General features: G+C 36.6%; 1 protein-coding gene across 1 annotated transcript in view; it reads right to left on the minus strand.

Moving 5' to 3' along the window:
- The window catches only part of LOC106065137 (sodium channel and clathrin linker 1-like), a 46,286-nt gene that overhangs the window by 12,971 nt on the left and 16,181 nt on the right, over window positions 1-17,134 (minus strand). The window contains exons 3-12 of the mRNA XM_056039009.1: window positions 13,165-13,220; window positions 12,472-12,598; window positions 12,234-12,305; window positions 7,186-7,236; window positions 6,324-6,394; window positions 6,073-6,163; window positions 3,038-3,129; window positions 2,024-2,110; window positions 1,840-1,930; window positions 1,005-1,103 (exon numbers count right to left, since the gene is read on the minus strand). Coding sequence (XP_055894984.1) covers window positions 1,005-1,103; window positions 1,840-1,930; window positions 2,024-2,110; window positions 3,038-3,129; window positions 6,073-6,163; window positions 6,324-6,394; window positions 7,186-7,236; window positions 12,234-12,305; window positions 12,472-12,598; window positions 13,165-13,220 — 837 coding nt within the window. The remainder of the gene's footprint in view (window positions 1-1,004; window positions 1,104-1,839; window positions 1,931-2,023; window positions 2,111-3,037; window positions 3,130-6,072; window positions 6,164-6,323; window positions 6,395-7,185; window positions 7,237-12,233; window positions 12,306-12,471; window positions 12,599-13,164; window positions 13,221-17,134) is intronic.

A 17,134-nucleotide genomic window follows, 5' to 3' on the forward strand; every position in this document is an offset into this window, starting at 1 on the left:
GATGGAGCACAAGCCTCTTTGGTGAAAGCACTCAAGAAATCTCAGTTGTTTTATGTATAGTGTCCATGTCTCAGAGCCATATAGAAGGGTTGAGAGAACCACTGCCTGGTAGACATTGATTTTTGTAGGCAGGCGGAGCGATTTGTTCTTCCAAACTCTCGCCTGAAGGCATCCAAAAGTGCTACTGGCCCTGGCCAGATGGTTATCAGTGAGGTGTCATTTGACACTATACTACCTAGATACAAGAAGTGGTCTACCACGTTAAGGGGCTGTCTGTTTACGGTGATCTTTAGGGCTGAGTATGTTTTATTGGGTGACTTCTGTTTTCCCAAGGTTTATAGATAAGCCGAAAGAGGTGGCAGCATATGCAAATACATTTAATGCGTTCTGGAGATCATGTTCATTGTGAGCTAGCAGGGCGCAATCATCAGCATAGAGAAGCTCCGTTATGTTTTATTAGGTCATAAAACAGTATCAAACATACAGAAAAATGAAGCCAACTTTTGAATTTAATTATTTTCTATTCCAAGCTATATTTCATTTCTCAACTTCAAAATTAAAACATATGAACAGACTACTGAGATAGTTTCCTGTAGGGCAGAAGTGGGTTGATGCACGTTTCTTGACATTCCCAGTATCGAAATTACCATTTTCACAGCATATTCCTCCACTAGCGCACCAGAGCCTAGCTCGTGGACACCAAACAGCCCACCCGACGCAGCCCATGAAGGCTGGACATAACCCCTTTGATGTCATTTTACACTCGCTGCCTGCTCATTCACCAGTAGCGAGTAACCAGTACCCTCAGCCACCCTAAAAGAGAGCAGGGTGTTCACGCAGTGACCATGATGAGGTGGTACTTCAACACCCCAGAACATACTACTAGATCTTAAAGGTATTTTTATTTCTAAAGTCTTTCAAGCAATGTAATCTAGTTGATAAATAAACAAAAAATCCAAACGGTTATTAGAATGTAGTTAAGAAATAACTATAAATTGACAAACTTCTTGTCTAGTTCTTTCACCAGCCTTGTTGATCACATTGGCTAATACTGCTTTAACTTGCTCCAGATCTTCATCTCTTTTTTTCAGGAGAATTCCCCACTGGAAAAAAGCAAAAGGTTTTAAAAAACTAACACACAAACATATAGATTTTACGTTTTTTCAGGGATGCTGCTCATAAGTAAAAACTAAGCAAAAAAAAATGCAGCAAGTGTCTCTTTACAGATGGATGACTGAGCCAGGATATTTTTGAAAGGACCTAAGCATGTCTACTGAAAATCAAACAAAAAATGACATCATAGAAATTCAATTTTTAAATACATCTGTCATTTTGGGGCAAAAGGTAATTTTAAGAGTGTCACTTACTTATGGCATTATGATGAATAAAGGTTAGGGCACCTTACCCTAAAATAAAGGCATCTATTCAGAGAGCTGAAAGGGACAGCCACACCCCCTACCCCAGATGGTTGTGCACAGGGCTAACAACTCAGTCATCTAAAAAAATATTGTTATAAAAGCTAAAATATCATATCCAAAATGTTGAAAACTTCAAAAACCAAAACTGTAAAATCCAATATTTTTTTTTAATTTATCAAAACTAATAAACAATTAATTACAGCAATGTACTGTGTAATGTTGAACTTAAAAAAAAAACATTTTTGATGAATCATGTTTCTTAATTTATTCTTTAAAAAAATCTTTGAAATAAGTAAGTAAATAAGTAAGAGTATATTTGGTTATTATAAAACAATATTAAGTTGGATTTTATTTGTACAAATATGCCATCAAGTTATAAACATAAATAAAGAATTGTAAAAAAATCTTAAGCAAAAGCTACCTGATCTTTTTCAATGATTGCTGTCTCTGCCATGTGAACAGAATTTTTCAGCTGTGAAACTGCTTCATTTTCTTGCATTTTGCTTTCTTTTCTGGTAAACACAAAAAACAACAAATGATAGCAATAAGAAACATTACATAAAACTAAAACAATCAAATATTGATTAATTTATATGCACACTCACAATTGACATTGTAAATCCATAACACGTGTTGACAAACTAGCATTTTCTTTTTTGACTTCCTCAGATTCATGAATCATATCTAATAACCTAGAACATAAAAAAATATTGAATTTTGTTTTTAAAAAAATGAATTAGATTTGATAGAAGATAAAAGTAAACAATAAATGTTGTTCATCCATTACAAGCACAATGCCCCAAGAAGCGTACTCAAGAGTTATTCTACACAGTTCTATCAGCAGTGTCAACACTTATAGCTTACATCCCCCTCCAGTTGATGGTTTGCTTTCTCATGTTTTTATTTCTGCAAAACTGCCATTCTATGCTTTTTTTTTTTTCTTGATTATAAATTTTCCTTTTCTTTTCATTTTATTTTTTTGTCACATCTAATGCATACAAAGTCATTTGCAGTCTGACCCTGTAGTTTTTTTTATGTCTCAACTGTGTTTTACAGTCTTTCTAAAATATTATAGAGTTATTCCTTTTGAAAGCCATTTTGCTGCAAAACAGGTACTTTATAAAAAGCTAGAGCTCAATCTATGTATGAGGAGTCAAGAAATGTCAGAGTGTGCATAAAGACTTATTCAAATAATGTTAGTGTGACCTGTGTAGACTAATTGCAATCTTATATTGATGTTCATTTCATTGAATTGAATTTTGCGAGATATTAAATATTTTCTTGACTTGATTCTTTTGATTTTTTTTTTTTTAATTTGATTTGACGCAGGAGTTTTTGGTATTTCTTGGTTTCTTAAAAAAAATCACAAGATGTAATATTCTTTAAAACTGCATTAATACTCAATCAAAAAGATGTTTGATTTGACTTTGAAGGCTATTTAATAAAAACGAAGATTGTGTATCAAAGTTGAGTTTTTAATAAGAAATGGCAACATGATTTCTTCTTATTTATTGGCAACAATAAACTTTATTTGTTGTAATAATTAGGAATCATAAACTTATAATCCTAGCCTACTAATTAGTAACAAATGAACCTTTGAAAACAAAGAAGAAAAACACCTTTGATTGAGGTAATCCATATTTTGTTTCAGTTCATACACCTTGCTGTCTGACCTACTCTCTTTGAAAAGGGAATCTGCATTTTCCTGGGCCTAAAGAAATAATACATTTATTATTTTCTATACAAAAGAAACAACAGATCATTAAATAGTGCAATGCAGAACATAGACATTTATTCTATATTCCATGCTATCACTAATACTATTGCATAAAATAGATCATTAGTTCCATAGATAAACAAAATTGACCATTACAACAAGCTGCTTGGTATACACTTCTACAATGATCCCTGCCATGTTTGAAGTTAGGATATAATGATCTACATTTTGAAAAAAATCTCTCTTAACATAAACCAGCTAAGGCCACAACTCTCATGTCTTTTAATTACCTTGATAATCAAGTGAACTTATACTATTGAAATGTCTAAATATTTTGCCTTACTCTTTTCTTCCCCAGCTCAATGTCAAAGAGGCACAAGAAAAATATTTAAAAAAAATTAAATATTAAATTGAATTGTATCAATTAGTTTGGATCAGTCAAGTAATTAAATTTGTAAAAGATCTAGACCAACAATAATAAATCTGTGATTAGAAATATTTTTACAAATTGTTTTTGCTTAGCGCTATTTCATGCTTTTAGCTTTCTCAATGCACTATGATCCTATCACTTGTCTTGGACCAGTTGGGAAAGGGGGGGCAGGGAAAAAGGGGATACCTGAGTGAAAGTTACCATGATAGCTTTTAAAATGTATGTTTAACAAAAAAGATGTACGACTCATGGGCTCAAGCCTCCTCAAGCCAATATACTAGCCACTGTGCCACAGAAGTGCTTATAAAATAGATGGTTTTATAACTATCTATTGTTAGTTTCAAACTTTTAAGCGATGACCTTATTCACTACACAAAGTATAAAGGGGACTAATTCAACTTATACCATCGCAATTGTCAAGTATGATTTCTTTTACTTGTTCAATACCAAACAAAATAATAGATTACCAATAATTAATTAACTAATTATTGGTTATTTTCCTAAATTGATTCTTGTTTTGTCAGGTACAAGAAATATTTGTGTAAAATTTCAACTAGATCCAAGATTTGGTGTGGGAGAGGTATGTGTACAAAAATAGTACCAGACAGACAGATAGGCAGATAGGGTGAGTAGATCAAAGATATATAAAATGGTGACCCGTCTAAATAGCGCCAAATTTCCCGACAAAATAGCGTAAGACAAAATAGCGCGGACTTATATATGACGTGTATAAAAGCACCTGATTATTAGTAATTTAATGCCCTGGGCATCATTTTTGTTGATGTTTCTATCTTTTTCAATATTAATAGATCTGAAATTATGCCATACTTGCATAGAACAAAAGTACTTTAAATTTTATATAGGGCAGAAAAAATGCATAACTTGCTAAAAATAGGATTTTGAAATGTGGTGACCTGACAAAATAGGATAGGAAAATACGAAAGTGTGTTCTACTATAATCAGAAATCTTCAGCATCTTTCTTTGATCAAAACGGTGTCTATTGCCGCAACATTGGCAGTCTTAGGTGTGTCAGGATTAGTTCAGATGGCGATCACATTTCTTATCTCGCCAAACGTTTGTTTAATCTCAGGCAGTGACTGACCTATTCAATCACTGATTTTGCTATTTCCTGTCCGTCTTTGTCTGACACCATGAAATAGATATCAAATTTAGGAGTGTCCATTTGGATTGTAGACCTCAACTTCCCGTCTCTCCCAAGCACACCCTTCAAGAGACAAGAAACCTTGCCTTCCTCTCATTATGGTCTATTCTTTTCCAGGACAAAATTCAGTTTGTGTTTTCTTAAACGGATACGCATTTCTTATTATTTCACTTTCTTCGAAGTAAAGCTGTAAGCAAGACAAAGTACCTCCAACTTTACAGACGACTTGAAGCTATATTGCCAATGAATGGAAACAAGCCAGTGATGGAATTTCTATGTGACATTTCCTATAATTTAACTTTGTGTGTGTGTGTGTGTGAGTAAATTTGACAAGCATCTTTGCGTGTTTTCAAAGTACACTTTTATAATGTAAATAAATGCTATATTTTGAAATTATTCATTTTACCTGATTATGATTTTTGCTTATTTATGTTTTAAGATATCTAAAGTGTTTCCTGTAAAATGACTGAAAAATTAGGATAACATTAAAACAAAAAAAATTGGCTCTATTCATATTTTTTACGATATCTAAAGTATTTCTTTCAAAATGACTAAAATATATTTTTACTGCGCTATTTTGTCGGCGCTATTTTGTTGGCGCTATTTTGACGGTGTACCATATAAAATACATGGTGGCCAAGATAAAAAAGGCCAGGTAAGATTACAAATAAAAAAAAAAGGCCTGGAGTCATGATGATTGTAATACTTGAATGGAGCCTTTGAGAACTATGAAATACTTAGTAGGCCTATGTTGTTATTAATAATATTCTGTTTTTACTATTTTTAAATAAAAATTACAATATATTATAATTTATTTTTCTGTAAGTATTTGTACTCCTGTAATCATATCAGGCCTTTTTTAGCTTGGCTGCTTCCCTGGTTTACCAAGAAATGTTTGGTAGGCTTAAGTTAAAAAAAATGTTCAAATCTGCTGTTACTTTAAAAGCATCTAATAATAACAAAAAACTAATTTTTTATTTCAGTACAAAAAAATGTCTATGACAAGAAACAAAAATAATATACACAGCCTCTTCTCCAAAATGTAGTTTTTGTTGTTTCATTAGGCCAGAAACCCTGAGAGGTTATGTTTCCCATTGATAAGTTTGTGAAAGAAAAAGATGAACATGCATAGGAAGGCCAAATCAAAAGTTGTGTACTTACTAGGAAAAAAAAATGTTGAAAAGCTTTTGGCCAACCACTTGAAATAATTCTAAGGTTCTCACATGCAAACATACATATTGTTTTGTAAACATTCCAAGTCCAGAAAGAAAAGAAGTAAAAAGAGGGACAGTTTCAAGTCATAGCTTGGAGTGAGTTTGAATGTAAGTGCTCCAATTGATTCACCTTGCATATCAGTTGTTGTTGTAGTTCACCCAGAGTAAGTTTCATCTCTGATACTTTCTGTCTTAGTTCACTGTTGTCAGCATGGCTTTCTCTAAGATTTGGATTTATAACAAATAGATTTAGTAGCATCAATTAATATCAATCTTTCTTTTTTTATAATGAAATCTAACATTTTTTATGTTTTTTTAAAGTAACTTAAAAACATTACATACAGAAGTACATAACTAAAAAAAAAGGCTTGCTATGTTTACCTGAGCTCAACACGCAATGACTCCATTTCACTGTTGAGATTAGTCATAGATTCTTGATACTGTGCTTTGATCTGAAGGCAGAATACAAATGTAGACAACATTCATTAGAAATTCTAAACAAAAGTAACTATGTGACAACAAGATGAACATTTGACAATTTCACAATGTCAATAAATAACAAAATACTAGTTCTCTTGTTGTTGTTGGCTGCCTTAGTCATAGTATGACAGTGGCTTCTCCTTGTGACTAAAGAGCCTTATTCTGAAGAAACTTCATTTATCACAGTTATACATGAAGTCTTTCTTCACATAGATTGATCTCTTTGCTGCTATGTTATGCATAACTTGCCTTGTCCCCTTTTTCTTCACTTAGTGCTTTTTAGACCTACATGTTCCCAATAATTAATGTCTATGTAAAGAACTTCTCAGATCATCTTTAAATACATCTACATAACAGAGGTGGTCTGTTGTCTTTAGCTAGTGACAAGTTGGTCATATAATATGACTTTGGCATTTGCTTGTCCTGCAAGTAGCATTGTATGAGGATGGTGAATGTACATGAGAAATTCCTATGAGTTATCCAGACTAGAGAGGAAGTAAATAGATTTACAGTAAATTTGATTTTCAGAATGGATAACATTTGACAAAAATATGCCAAATAGTGTTGGAGACAGGACACATTTGTTTAACTCGCTGGGTACGTTTTATTTTTTTTTAGTAAACCTTTCAAATACATAATGGAATTCTGCAAAGTAAATTAAAAGGAAACAAATAAAATTAGAAAAAAAAAATGATACATGTACTAAACCTAAAAATATTAGATTCTAATAATTTTTTAAAGTAAAAATTTCATTTGAACTTACCTGATTGGCTTGCTGTTCTACAACTTTCCATTGGTGATTTTCTTTTTCCATCTAGATCAGAGAAAATAACAGGATTTATTGACAAACATTTTTCAAATAAAAATTCATGACTATTATTGTTGTAAATACAAGCAGTAAAAAAAAAATTTGTTGTTACAGGTTTATTGAAATAGTAGGAATTAAAATATTTATAACAGTTTTTTTTATTTATTTTACAATTACATTAGATTAATTATTTACACAATAAAAAGACATTGTTTTTAATGAGTAATAGCTTTGTATGCAATATAAGTGCAAAGCTGAAATCATGTTTATAGAATGTGAGTGATCATGGGTAAATTATTCAGTCTTGGGTGTTGATTTCACATTCCATGAGGAAGCTCTAAAGATTATCTTTTTCATTGCTCCCTTTGCGAATACCTTCCAATATCCAGAAGGTCAAGCCTTGCTCAGTTAAATGATTTTTTTTTTTTAAAGAACAAAAGAAATATAATTGACAAAAAGTAGCCAATGCACAGATTAAAAGTATAATACAGGGGATGGTAAAATGAAAGTTTCAATAGCACTTTTCAGTGGGGGGGGGGGGGGGGGGGTCAGGGCAATAAAATTATTTCAATATTTAAACAAATTATAAACTTAATTCCCCTGAAATCTACAACACTATGGGAGGATGCAGGGCAATACAATTATATCAATATTTAAACAAATTATAAACTTAATTCTCCTGACATCTAGAACATATTTCTGCTAGTAAGAAGAGAGCAGGTCAAGTCAAGATCCATATTTAAATGTGGGAGTAAAATCAAATCAAGACACTTAACACAGGAGTAAGATTGATTTAATCCATTCTGGCTTAAAAATGGTCAATATCTATCAATAAATTCACTGTCATGGACTAAACAACTAAGGAGTTGAAGGTGTTTAGCTTTCCCTTTAAAAATAGCCCTGGTCAGTGTCTTTTATGCTTATACACACAAATCTGAGCCTTGTACCTTTATTATCATCATTATAAGTTACTGGGCTATGAAATAGAGTAATATACTTGTGGTTTGTGTAGCAAAAGGTCACTTGTGTAGTGTGTTTTATAGACAAGCCTCCTAATTGAAATTTATCTCCAAGAAAGCAAACTTGAATCCGATGTAAAGTTGTGGCTTGAAGTCCAGCCCCCAATTGAGATTTATCTCCAACTAAACAAAAACGAAGCCACAGCCCCCAATTGAGATTTATCTCCAACTAAACAAACTCCTTTTTCATAAGGTGTAACCTCTAGACATGTTGAATTCATCTATGAACTCAATGTGATGGACTAAACAAATATAAGGGATTGGGAGTTGTTCATTTTTACCTCTGGAGATATATCCACACATTCCATAATAGACCTTAATGAGACCTCATCCACTTTATAGATATTAATCGAAATATATGTACTATAGTGTACTTTTTACTATCCAACCAACATCCAGTAATGATATTCAGCCGGAGATGAATATGGCCAGAAAGTGAAAAATGGCTAGGTATTCATCCTGAGATAAAATCCGGTGCAACCCTAGTTAGAAGTCACTTAAATTTATAATATAATTTTTTAAACATTAATAAAAATATCATTTTTTCTTCATTGATACACAAATATGGATTTATAGCTACAAAGAAAATACAATATTTCTTTGTCATTGAAAAAGAATTACTTTAAAAACAAATGCATTAGTGACCCCCACCCCTTACAATTTGAGAACTACTGCTACAGTTATCTCTAATGCAGCTTCAAGCCCTCCCACCCCTTACAATGTGAGAACTACTGCTACAGTTACCTCTAATGCAGCTTCAAGCCCTCCCACCCCTTACAATGTGAGAACTACTGCTACAGTTACCTCTAATGCAGCTTCAAGCCCTCCCACCCCTTACAATGTGAGAACTACTGCTACAGTTACCTCTAATGCAGCTTCAAGCCCTCCCACCCATTACAATTTGAGAACAACTGCTACAGTTACCTCTAATGTAGCTTCAAGCCCTCCCACCCCTTACAATGTGAGAACTACTGCTACAGCTACCTCTAATGTAGCTTCAAGCCCTCCCACCCATTACAATTTGAGAACTACTGCTACAGTTACCTCTAATGCAGCTTCAAGCCCTCCCACCCATTACAATTTGAGAACTACTGCTACAGTTACCTCTAATGTAGCTTCAAGCCCTCCCACCCCTTACAATGTGAGAACTACTGCTACAGCTACCTCTAATGCAGCTTCAAGCCCTCCCACCCCTTACAATGTGAGAACTACTGCTACAGCTACCTCTAATGCAGCTTCAAGCCCTCCCACCCCTTACAATGTGAGAACTACTGCTACAGTTACCTCTAATTCAGCTTCAAGCCCTCCCACCCCTTACAATTTGAGAACTACTGCTACAGTTACCTTTAATTCAGCTTCAAGCCCTCCCACCCCTTACAATGTGAGAACTACTGCTACAGTTACCTTTAATTCAGCTTCAAGCCCTCCCACCCCTTACAATTTGAGAACTACTGCTACAGTTACCTCTAATGCAGCTTCAAGCCCTCACACACCCTACAATTTGAGAACTACTGCTACAGTTACCTCTAATGTAGCTTCAAGCCCTCCCACCCCTTACAATGTGAGAACTACTGCTACAGCTACCTCTAATGCAGCTTCAAGCCCTCCCACCCCTTACAATGTGAGAACTACTGCTACAGTTACCTCTAATGCAGCTTCAAGCCCTCACACACCCTACAATTTGAGAACTACTGCTACAGTTACCTCTAATGTAGCTTCAAGCCCTCCCACCCCTTACAATGTGAGAACTACTGCTACAGCTACCTCTAATGCAGCTTCAAGCCCTCCCACCCCTTACAATGTGAGAACTACTGCTACAGCTACCTCTAATGCAGCTTCAAGCCCTCCCACCCATTACAATTTGAGAACTACTGCTACAGTTACCTCTAATGCAGCTTCAAGCCCTCCCACACCTTACAATGTGAGAACTACTGCTACAGTTACCTCTAATGTAGCTTCAAGCCCTCCCACCCCTTACAATGTGAGAACTACTGCTACAGTTACCTCTAATGTAGCTTCAAGCCCTCCCACCCCTTACAATGTGAGAACTACTGCTACAGTTACCTTTAATTCAGCTTCAAGCCCTCCCACCCCTTACAATTTGAGAACTACTGCTACAGTTACCTCTAATGTAGCTTCAAGCCCTCCCACCCCTTACAATGTGAGAACTACTGCTACAGTTACCTTTAATTCAGCTTCAAGCCCTCCCACCCCTTACAATGTGAGAACTACTGCTACAGTTACCTCTAATGCAGCTTCAAGCCCTCCCACCCCTTACAATGTGAGAACTACTGCTACAGTTACCTCTAATTCAGCTTCAAGCCCTCCCACACCTTACAATGTGAGAACTACTGCTACAGTTACCTCTAATGTAGCTTCAAGCCCTCCCACCCCTTACAATGTGAGAACTACTGCTACAGTTACCTTTAATTCAGCTTCAAGCCCTCCCACCCCTTACAATGTGAGAACTACTGCTACAGTTACCTCTAATGTAGCTTCAAGCCCTCCCACCCCTTACAATGTGAGAACTACTGCTACAGTTACCTTTAATTCAGCTTCAAGCCCTCCCACCCCTTACAATTTGAGAACTACTGCTACAGTTACCTCTAATGTAGCTTCAAGCCCTCCCACCCCATACAATGTGAGAACTACTGCTACAGTTACCTTTAATTCAGCTTCAAGCCCTCCCACCCCTTACAATGTGAGAACTACTGCTACAGTTACCTCTAATGCAGCTTCAAGCCCTCACACACCTTACAATTTGAGAACTACTGCTACAGTTACCTCTAATGTAGCTTCAAGCCCTCCCACCCCTTACAATGTGAGAACTACTGCTACAGCTACCTCTAATGCAGCTTCAAGCCCTCCCACCCCTTACAATGTGAGAACTACTGCTACAGCTACCTCTAATGCAGCTTCAAGCCCTCCCACCCATTACAATTTGAGAACTACTGCTACAGTTACCTCTAATGCAGCTTCAAGCCCTCCCACACCTTACAATGTGAGAACTACTGCTACAGTTACCTCTAATGTAGCTTCAAGCCCTCCCACCCCTTACAATGTGAGAACTACTGCTACAGTTACCTCTAATGTAGCTTCAAGCCCTCCCACCCCTTACAATGTGAGAACTACTGCTACAGTTACCTTTAATTCAGCTTCAAGCCCTCCCACCCCTTACAATGTGAGAACTACTGCTACAGTTACCTCTAATGTAGCTTCAAGCCCTCCCACCCCTTACAATGTGAGAACTACTGCTACAGTTACCTTTAATTTAGCTTCAAGCCCTCCCACCCCTTACAATGTGAGAACTACTGCTACAGTTACCTCTAATGCAGCTTCAAGCCCTCCCACCCCTTACAATGTGAGAACTACTGCTACAGTTACCTTTAATTCAGCTTCAAGCCCTCCCACCCCTTACAATTTGAGAACTACTGCTACAGTTACCTCTAATGTAGCTTCAAGCCCTCCCACCCCTTACAATGTGAGAACTACTGCTACAGTTACCTCTAATGTAGCTTCAAGCCCTCCCACCCCTTACAATGTGAGAACTACTGCTACAGTTACCTTTAATTCAGCTTCAAGCCCTCCCACCCCTTACAATGTGAGAACTACTGCTACAGTTACCTCTAATGCAGCTTCAAGCCCTCCCACCCCTTACAATGTGAGAACTACTGCTACAGTTACCTCTAATGCAGCTTCAAGCCCTCCCACCCCTTACAATGTGAGAACTACTGCTACAGTTACCTCTAATTCAGCTTCAAGCCCTCCCACCCCTTACAATTTGAGAACTACTGCTACAGTTACCTTTAATTCAGCTTCAAGCCCTCCCACCCCTTACAATGTGAGAACTACTGCTACAGTTACCTTTAATTCAGCTTCAAGCCCTCCCACCCCTTACAATTTGAGAACTACTGCTACAGTTACCTCTAATGCAGCTTCAAGCCCTCCCACCCCTTACAATTTGAGAACTACTGCTACAGTTACCTCTAATGTAGCTTCAAGCCGGTCAACTTCTTCTAATGCTTCTCTCCATTTATCCTGAGCTGCTTCTTTTTCCTTAAAACAAAAAAAAACAGAAAAAGTAAACATATGACTTGAGTCACTGAATTCAAACCAAATTATGTTTCTTAAGTAAAGGCAAAACATAGCTTCATAATCCTCTGATGTAGAGATGAAAATTTGACCAATCTAAGATTCAACCAAAATTAATTAATTAATTTACCTGTAATGCCAAATTAATTTGTTGATGTAGATTTTGAATTATTTTTACTTCATCTCTATCACCATCTCCAGCACCGTGACCAGATAATAAATTTTTCTGAACTAAATCACTCAAATCTTGGTGAAGTCTACAAAATAGTCATTAAAATTTAATATTTATTACCAGTTGGTTATATAGTGAAGATATAAATGGTGACAATGATTTATTTCATCAAATATATGCCTAATAGAAATGAGAATAGCAAAAAGTCTCAATAATTTTTTTTAAGATACATAAATATTGCTAGAAAACTGTTGACATTGTATAATTTTGAAAAGATTTAGATCAATAGTTGAACCATAGAGCAAGAATATAAATACCTAGGCCCAACCATAAACAACAAGCTAACATGGAATGAAAAATGCCAAAATATATTACAAGATACATCAAAGACTTTTCTATCTCAGATAGCTAGGAAAATTTCAAATTGAAAAAAAAATAATTACACTTTTTTTCTACAGCTACCATCAGTAGTCTAATTAACTTTGCCATTACCCGTTGGTATGATAATACTTCAATGGCACAAAGACATCAACTCAAAGACTCGAGAAAAAAGCATCTTAGATCCCTCAGCTACCATCTCTTGAACAACATTTTCAGGAAAGATTTTAAGTGATAAATTCAAAAAGTAAGATTTTTAAAAATTATACCTACCTTTCATTTTCTTGCACTAATTCTTGTGTATAATTTTTTAGTCCGTCAATGTCATTCTGAAAAGTAACATAAACATTTTAAATAACAGAGTGATGAAATAGAACTGTGTAGTGAGGTAAATGAAAAAAATATTTATTGTCAATAATAAGTGTTGCCAAATCAGAGGTCTGTGATTCAAGCCCTCTTTAGAGCCTTTGATATTTTATCAAAATTTCTTCACCTTCATTCTCTCAATAACCACTAGTGCCATTATTATAGATTACACATTATGTTTATTTATTTACAGAGACATCTAGTATAGATATTTGAAAGTGAGAGAATAATGTTGCTATAGTAGGTTAAAGGGTAGGTTGTGACAATTATTTGAGATTATGTCATTTAAAAATCAATATGGAACTGGAATGACTCAGTAAGTAAAAAAAAGGGTGTGGTTGGAACCATATACATGTGTAAAGAGGAGGAGTCCTTATATATTGTCATTTACATGTTACATTTGCAGTTACACATGTTAAAACATGACAAAAAATGTATTTTAATTACTAGCTTGGAAATTCAGTTCAAATATTCTCATGGTTTACCACAGAATTCCAATTCATGATTGTGACATGGTAGATGTGATCATTATATGTTTAATTATTAAGTTTCTATCAATCTGACAAAAAGAAATGATAGGCTTGGGGTGCAGTCCTTGATAATTTACCTTAACATATAGTACAATAGCTTCCTAACAATAATGGTCATGTCTCATTTCAGTTTTTCTATTTTCTGCCATCAGACTTATTTGCACTGTCACAAATAAATAGCTCAAGAAGTTAATTTTCAATTCTTTATCATTTTTGTTAGCATTTGATATGCTCTTGTAATTAGGTCTGTAGATTTTTTTAAAAATAGTACTATAGACACTTAAAAAAAAATGTTTCTTATTGGGCAAAACCAGTTTGATAAACTAGTTTGTTTTCCTTATTTTATTATTAAGTTTATTCAAAACCTCAAAGGAAATGTGGAAATGGATTGCACAGAAGCTGTCCCTTAGATTTTTTATAATCAAGGCCTACAACTGATTGGTCAAATAAGTATACTTGAAGGAAGGGATAAATTCAGGAAAAATTCTGTGGGACTGTTTGATAGGAGGAGCAAAAGCAAAATTATTTCATCTTTACGGACTACTGGGATAAGTGTGTGGCTCTTCAATTGTTAGTTGTTGTGTCAGTGTGGGTTATTTTATGGCCGTTTTAGGGTGTCTAGGGGTTTTGTTTTTTACCCACACTTGCATAAATGTAATACTGACAGGGACAGAGCTAAAATGCAGGCACCTAGAGTTATGTACAGATTTATTATACTAGATTAATGATACAGTAGTACTTTACATAGGGCTGGGATGTGATCTAATATGTACATTAATCATCATTAGATGTTATGGACTTAATGGTCAGAGTGTCATTAGGCCTATTTGCTTAGCCTCATCCAAGTCAGCTGCTGCCGTAAGGAGACTGGTGTGGCTTGGTGCTGAAGATGTCTGCCGGTGGGCTGACAGAAAGGGTCCAGGCCATAGGCAGTCCAGCTGTGTGCAAAGGCAGGGAGCAGCTGTGGCTACTGTCAGCAAAGCCAGTGACAGGTCGTGGCAAGTGGTGTTGATTAGACTGCTGGATAAGGGTAGGTCTGCAGTAAAAAATGAGCTTCTGAGCCAAAGTATGAGCTGATGTGAGTACAAGCTGAAAAGCTGATGAGGGCAGAATACCTATAGATATAAGCCACCAATCCAAAGGAAAAGAGAATGGAATCATTGTGTAGAGCTCAGGAGAATGATCCTCTCTCAGCCAGGTTTTGAGAAGGAATGGTCTCAGATGGACTACGCTGAGGAAATAAAATGGTGGAGATGGGGTGACGCCACCTAGAAGAAAAGTCCCAGTTTGATCGAGACGAAAGTTTTTCGTGGAGAGACATTGCATAGGGGTATGAATTGGAAGACCAGGGAACTCAGAGACTTGTCCGCTGGCATCCCTTGATCTTCTTGCACAGGTGGTCAGAGAAAGTGAAAGAGAGTAAAGAAGATTACATCTTGACACTGGTCAGTGTGAGACTCGACCAGGGAAGATGCTGCCTGCTGTGTTGTTGATTCAGCCTTTTAAACTGACCAGCCACTCCCGAGAAGGGGGGTCAGAAGGGGAAGTGTCACCTGTAAGTCCCGTCCATGTTGGTCCAGTGAATGGGAGGAGGGGCGTGTTTTGGTTATACATTCAACCAGCTTGGTCAGGGGGAGGTTACACCTGTCGGAGCCTAGTTTGGCAAGTCAAAAGTAAGGTAAAATGTGATATCAGTTATAGGGGGTGTGGGTGTTGGATTGGAAAGGGTGGTGCGCAATATTTTTATCGCTCGCTAAGTTAGGAAAAATTAATGATAAATAGATTAAATAAAATAATTAAATGCTTGGACCTGAGAGATACCTTGAGTGACCTAAGACGTGTCGTCACAGTCAGATGGTGCAAAAATTAAAAGAGTTCTGATAAAAATAAACAACAAAATAACTTTAAAAGTTTTACAAAATTTTCCCAAAAAACAATGGCTTTATTAATATTAACTTCTTCACCATACAAGCATCAGTGCATCAGATAGTAAAATTGTAATGTTTGCCATTTTACTTTAAAAAAAAAAAAAAAAAAGATTGTGTTAGTAATAATTATTAGTAATTAAAATTACCATTTAAATTGTTAAAAAACAGAAATGGAAAAGTGGTTTGAGTGCTGGGACAAGTCCCAAAAAGCCCATGGAGTCTGGGAGTGCATGAGGCGCCCTGACCGCACTTCCCCGTGGTGGAGGCTGTCCAGGCCTGAGCAAGCTATTATAGCACAGTGCAGGACAGGCCACTGTCCTGTTGGCTCATATTTCTCGCGGCTATGGCCAAATTTTGATTCACGGTGCCCCCGCTGCGGGGAAGAAGAGGAAACCGTGCCTCATATTCTGTTTGACTGCCCCAGACTTGCTGATCTCCGTCTCGACAGGTCTGTGTGACAGGTGGGGAAATGTGACGTGTGTTTGGCACGTTTTATGTCTAGGGGATGATTATTTTTAATGCTATCACACCCCCACTTATCAGCATATGAATCGGGAGCAGACACGCAACGAGACAAAGCAATGAAAGATAGATACAAAAGTTAAAATAAAGGATATTTATTTACATAAATATACATATAATAATAAAAAGGGGGAGGGTTTGCATCTATCTCTAGTATATTCTATGTTTAATCATCACTCTTGCACATAATAAGAGAGTATGTCACTTTGTCCTCTGACTTAGCTGGTTGTCCTGTTGATGTCGCAGCTGGCTGTGTCCTGACTTGAGGTTCTGCAGCTGGAGGTGGCGCTCTAGCGGATAGAGGGACGCCGGCGATATAGTTCTTGTGGAGTCTCAGTCCCAAGTTCTAGTATCTGTAGTGGGCACAGTAAGGCGGGTGGCCGGATACCGTGGGCACAAGGTTACTGCGGGCAGAGCTGATCTGCCGTGGGCAGCGTAGTTGACAGGATATGTCCAGTGAGTTGCAGAGGGTTGGCGTAGCTATGACGTCTCACACAGATCTGGTCTATAGGGACGTCGCACCTAATAGCTTGACAGGTGGGCTGTCGAATAGGCGGGCAATGCCGATAGCGCCAAGTAGTAGAGTTGAGTAGATCTCAGTAGGCAAATGCAGCGCTGAATAGCACTAAGCGCAACTGCCGGTAAATAGATCGTTGATCCAATAACTAGGCAATAGGTGATTCTTGATAGCAACTAGGCAAGTGCAGCGCTGATTAGCACTAAGCACAACTGCCGGTAAATAGATCGTTGATCCAATAACTAGGCAATAGGTGATAGGCAAATAGGCAGGTAAGTAATCCGATAAATAGGCAGGTCTCAGCAGGACAGTGCAGTGCTGGATAGCACTCAGCACATGAATAGGCAATAGTTGAGTGGCGTCGAATAGACACTGAACAG

This window comes from Biomphalaria glabrata, chromosome 8, assembly GCF_947242115.1.
Source record: "Biomphalaria glabrata chromosome 8, xgBioGlab47.1, whole genome shotgun sequence".
Classification (NCBI taxonomy): Eukaryota; Metazoa; Mollusca; class Gastropoda; family Planorbidae; genus Biomphalaria; species Biomphalaria glabrata.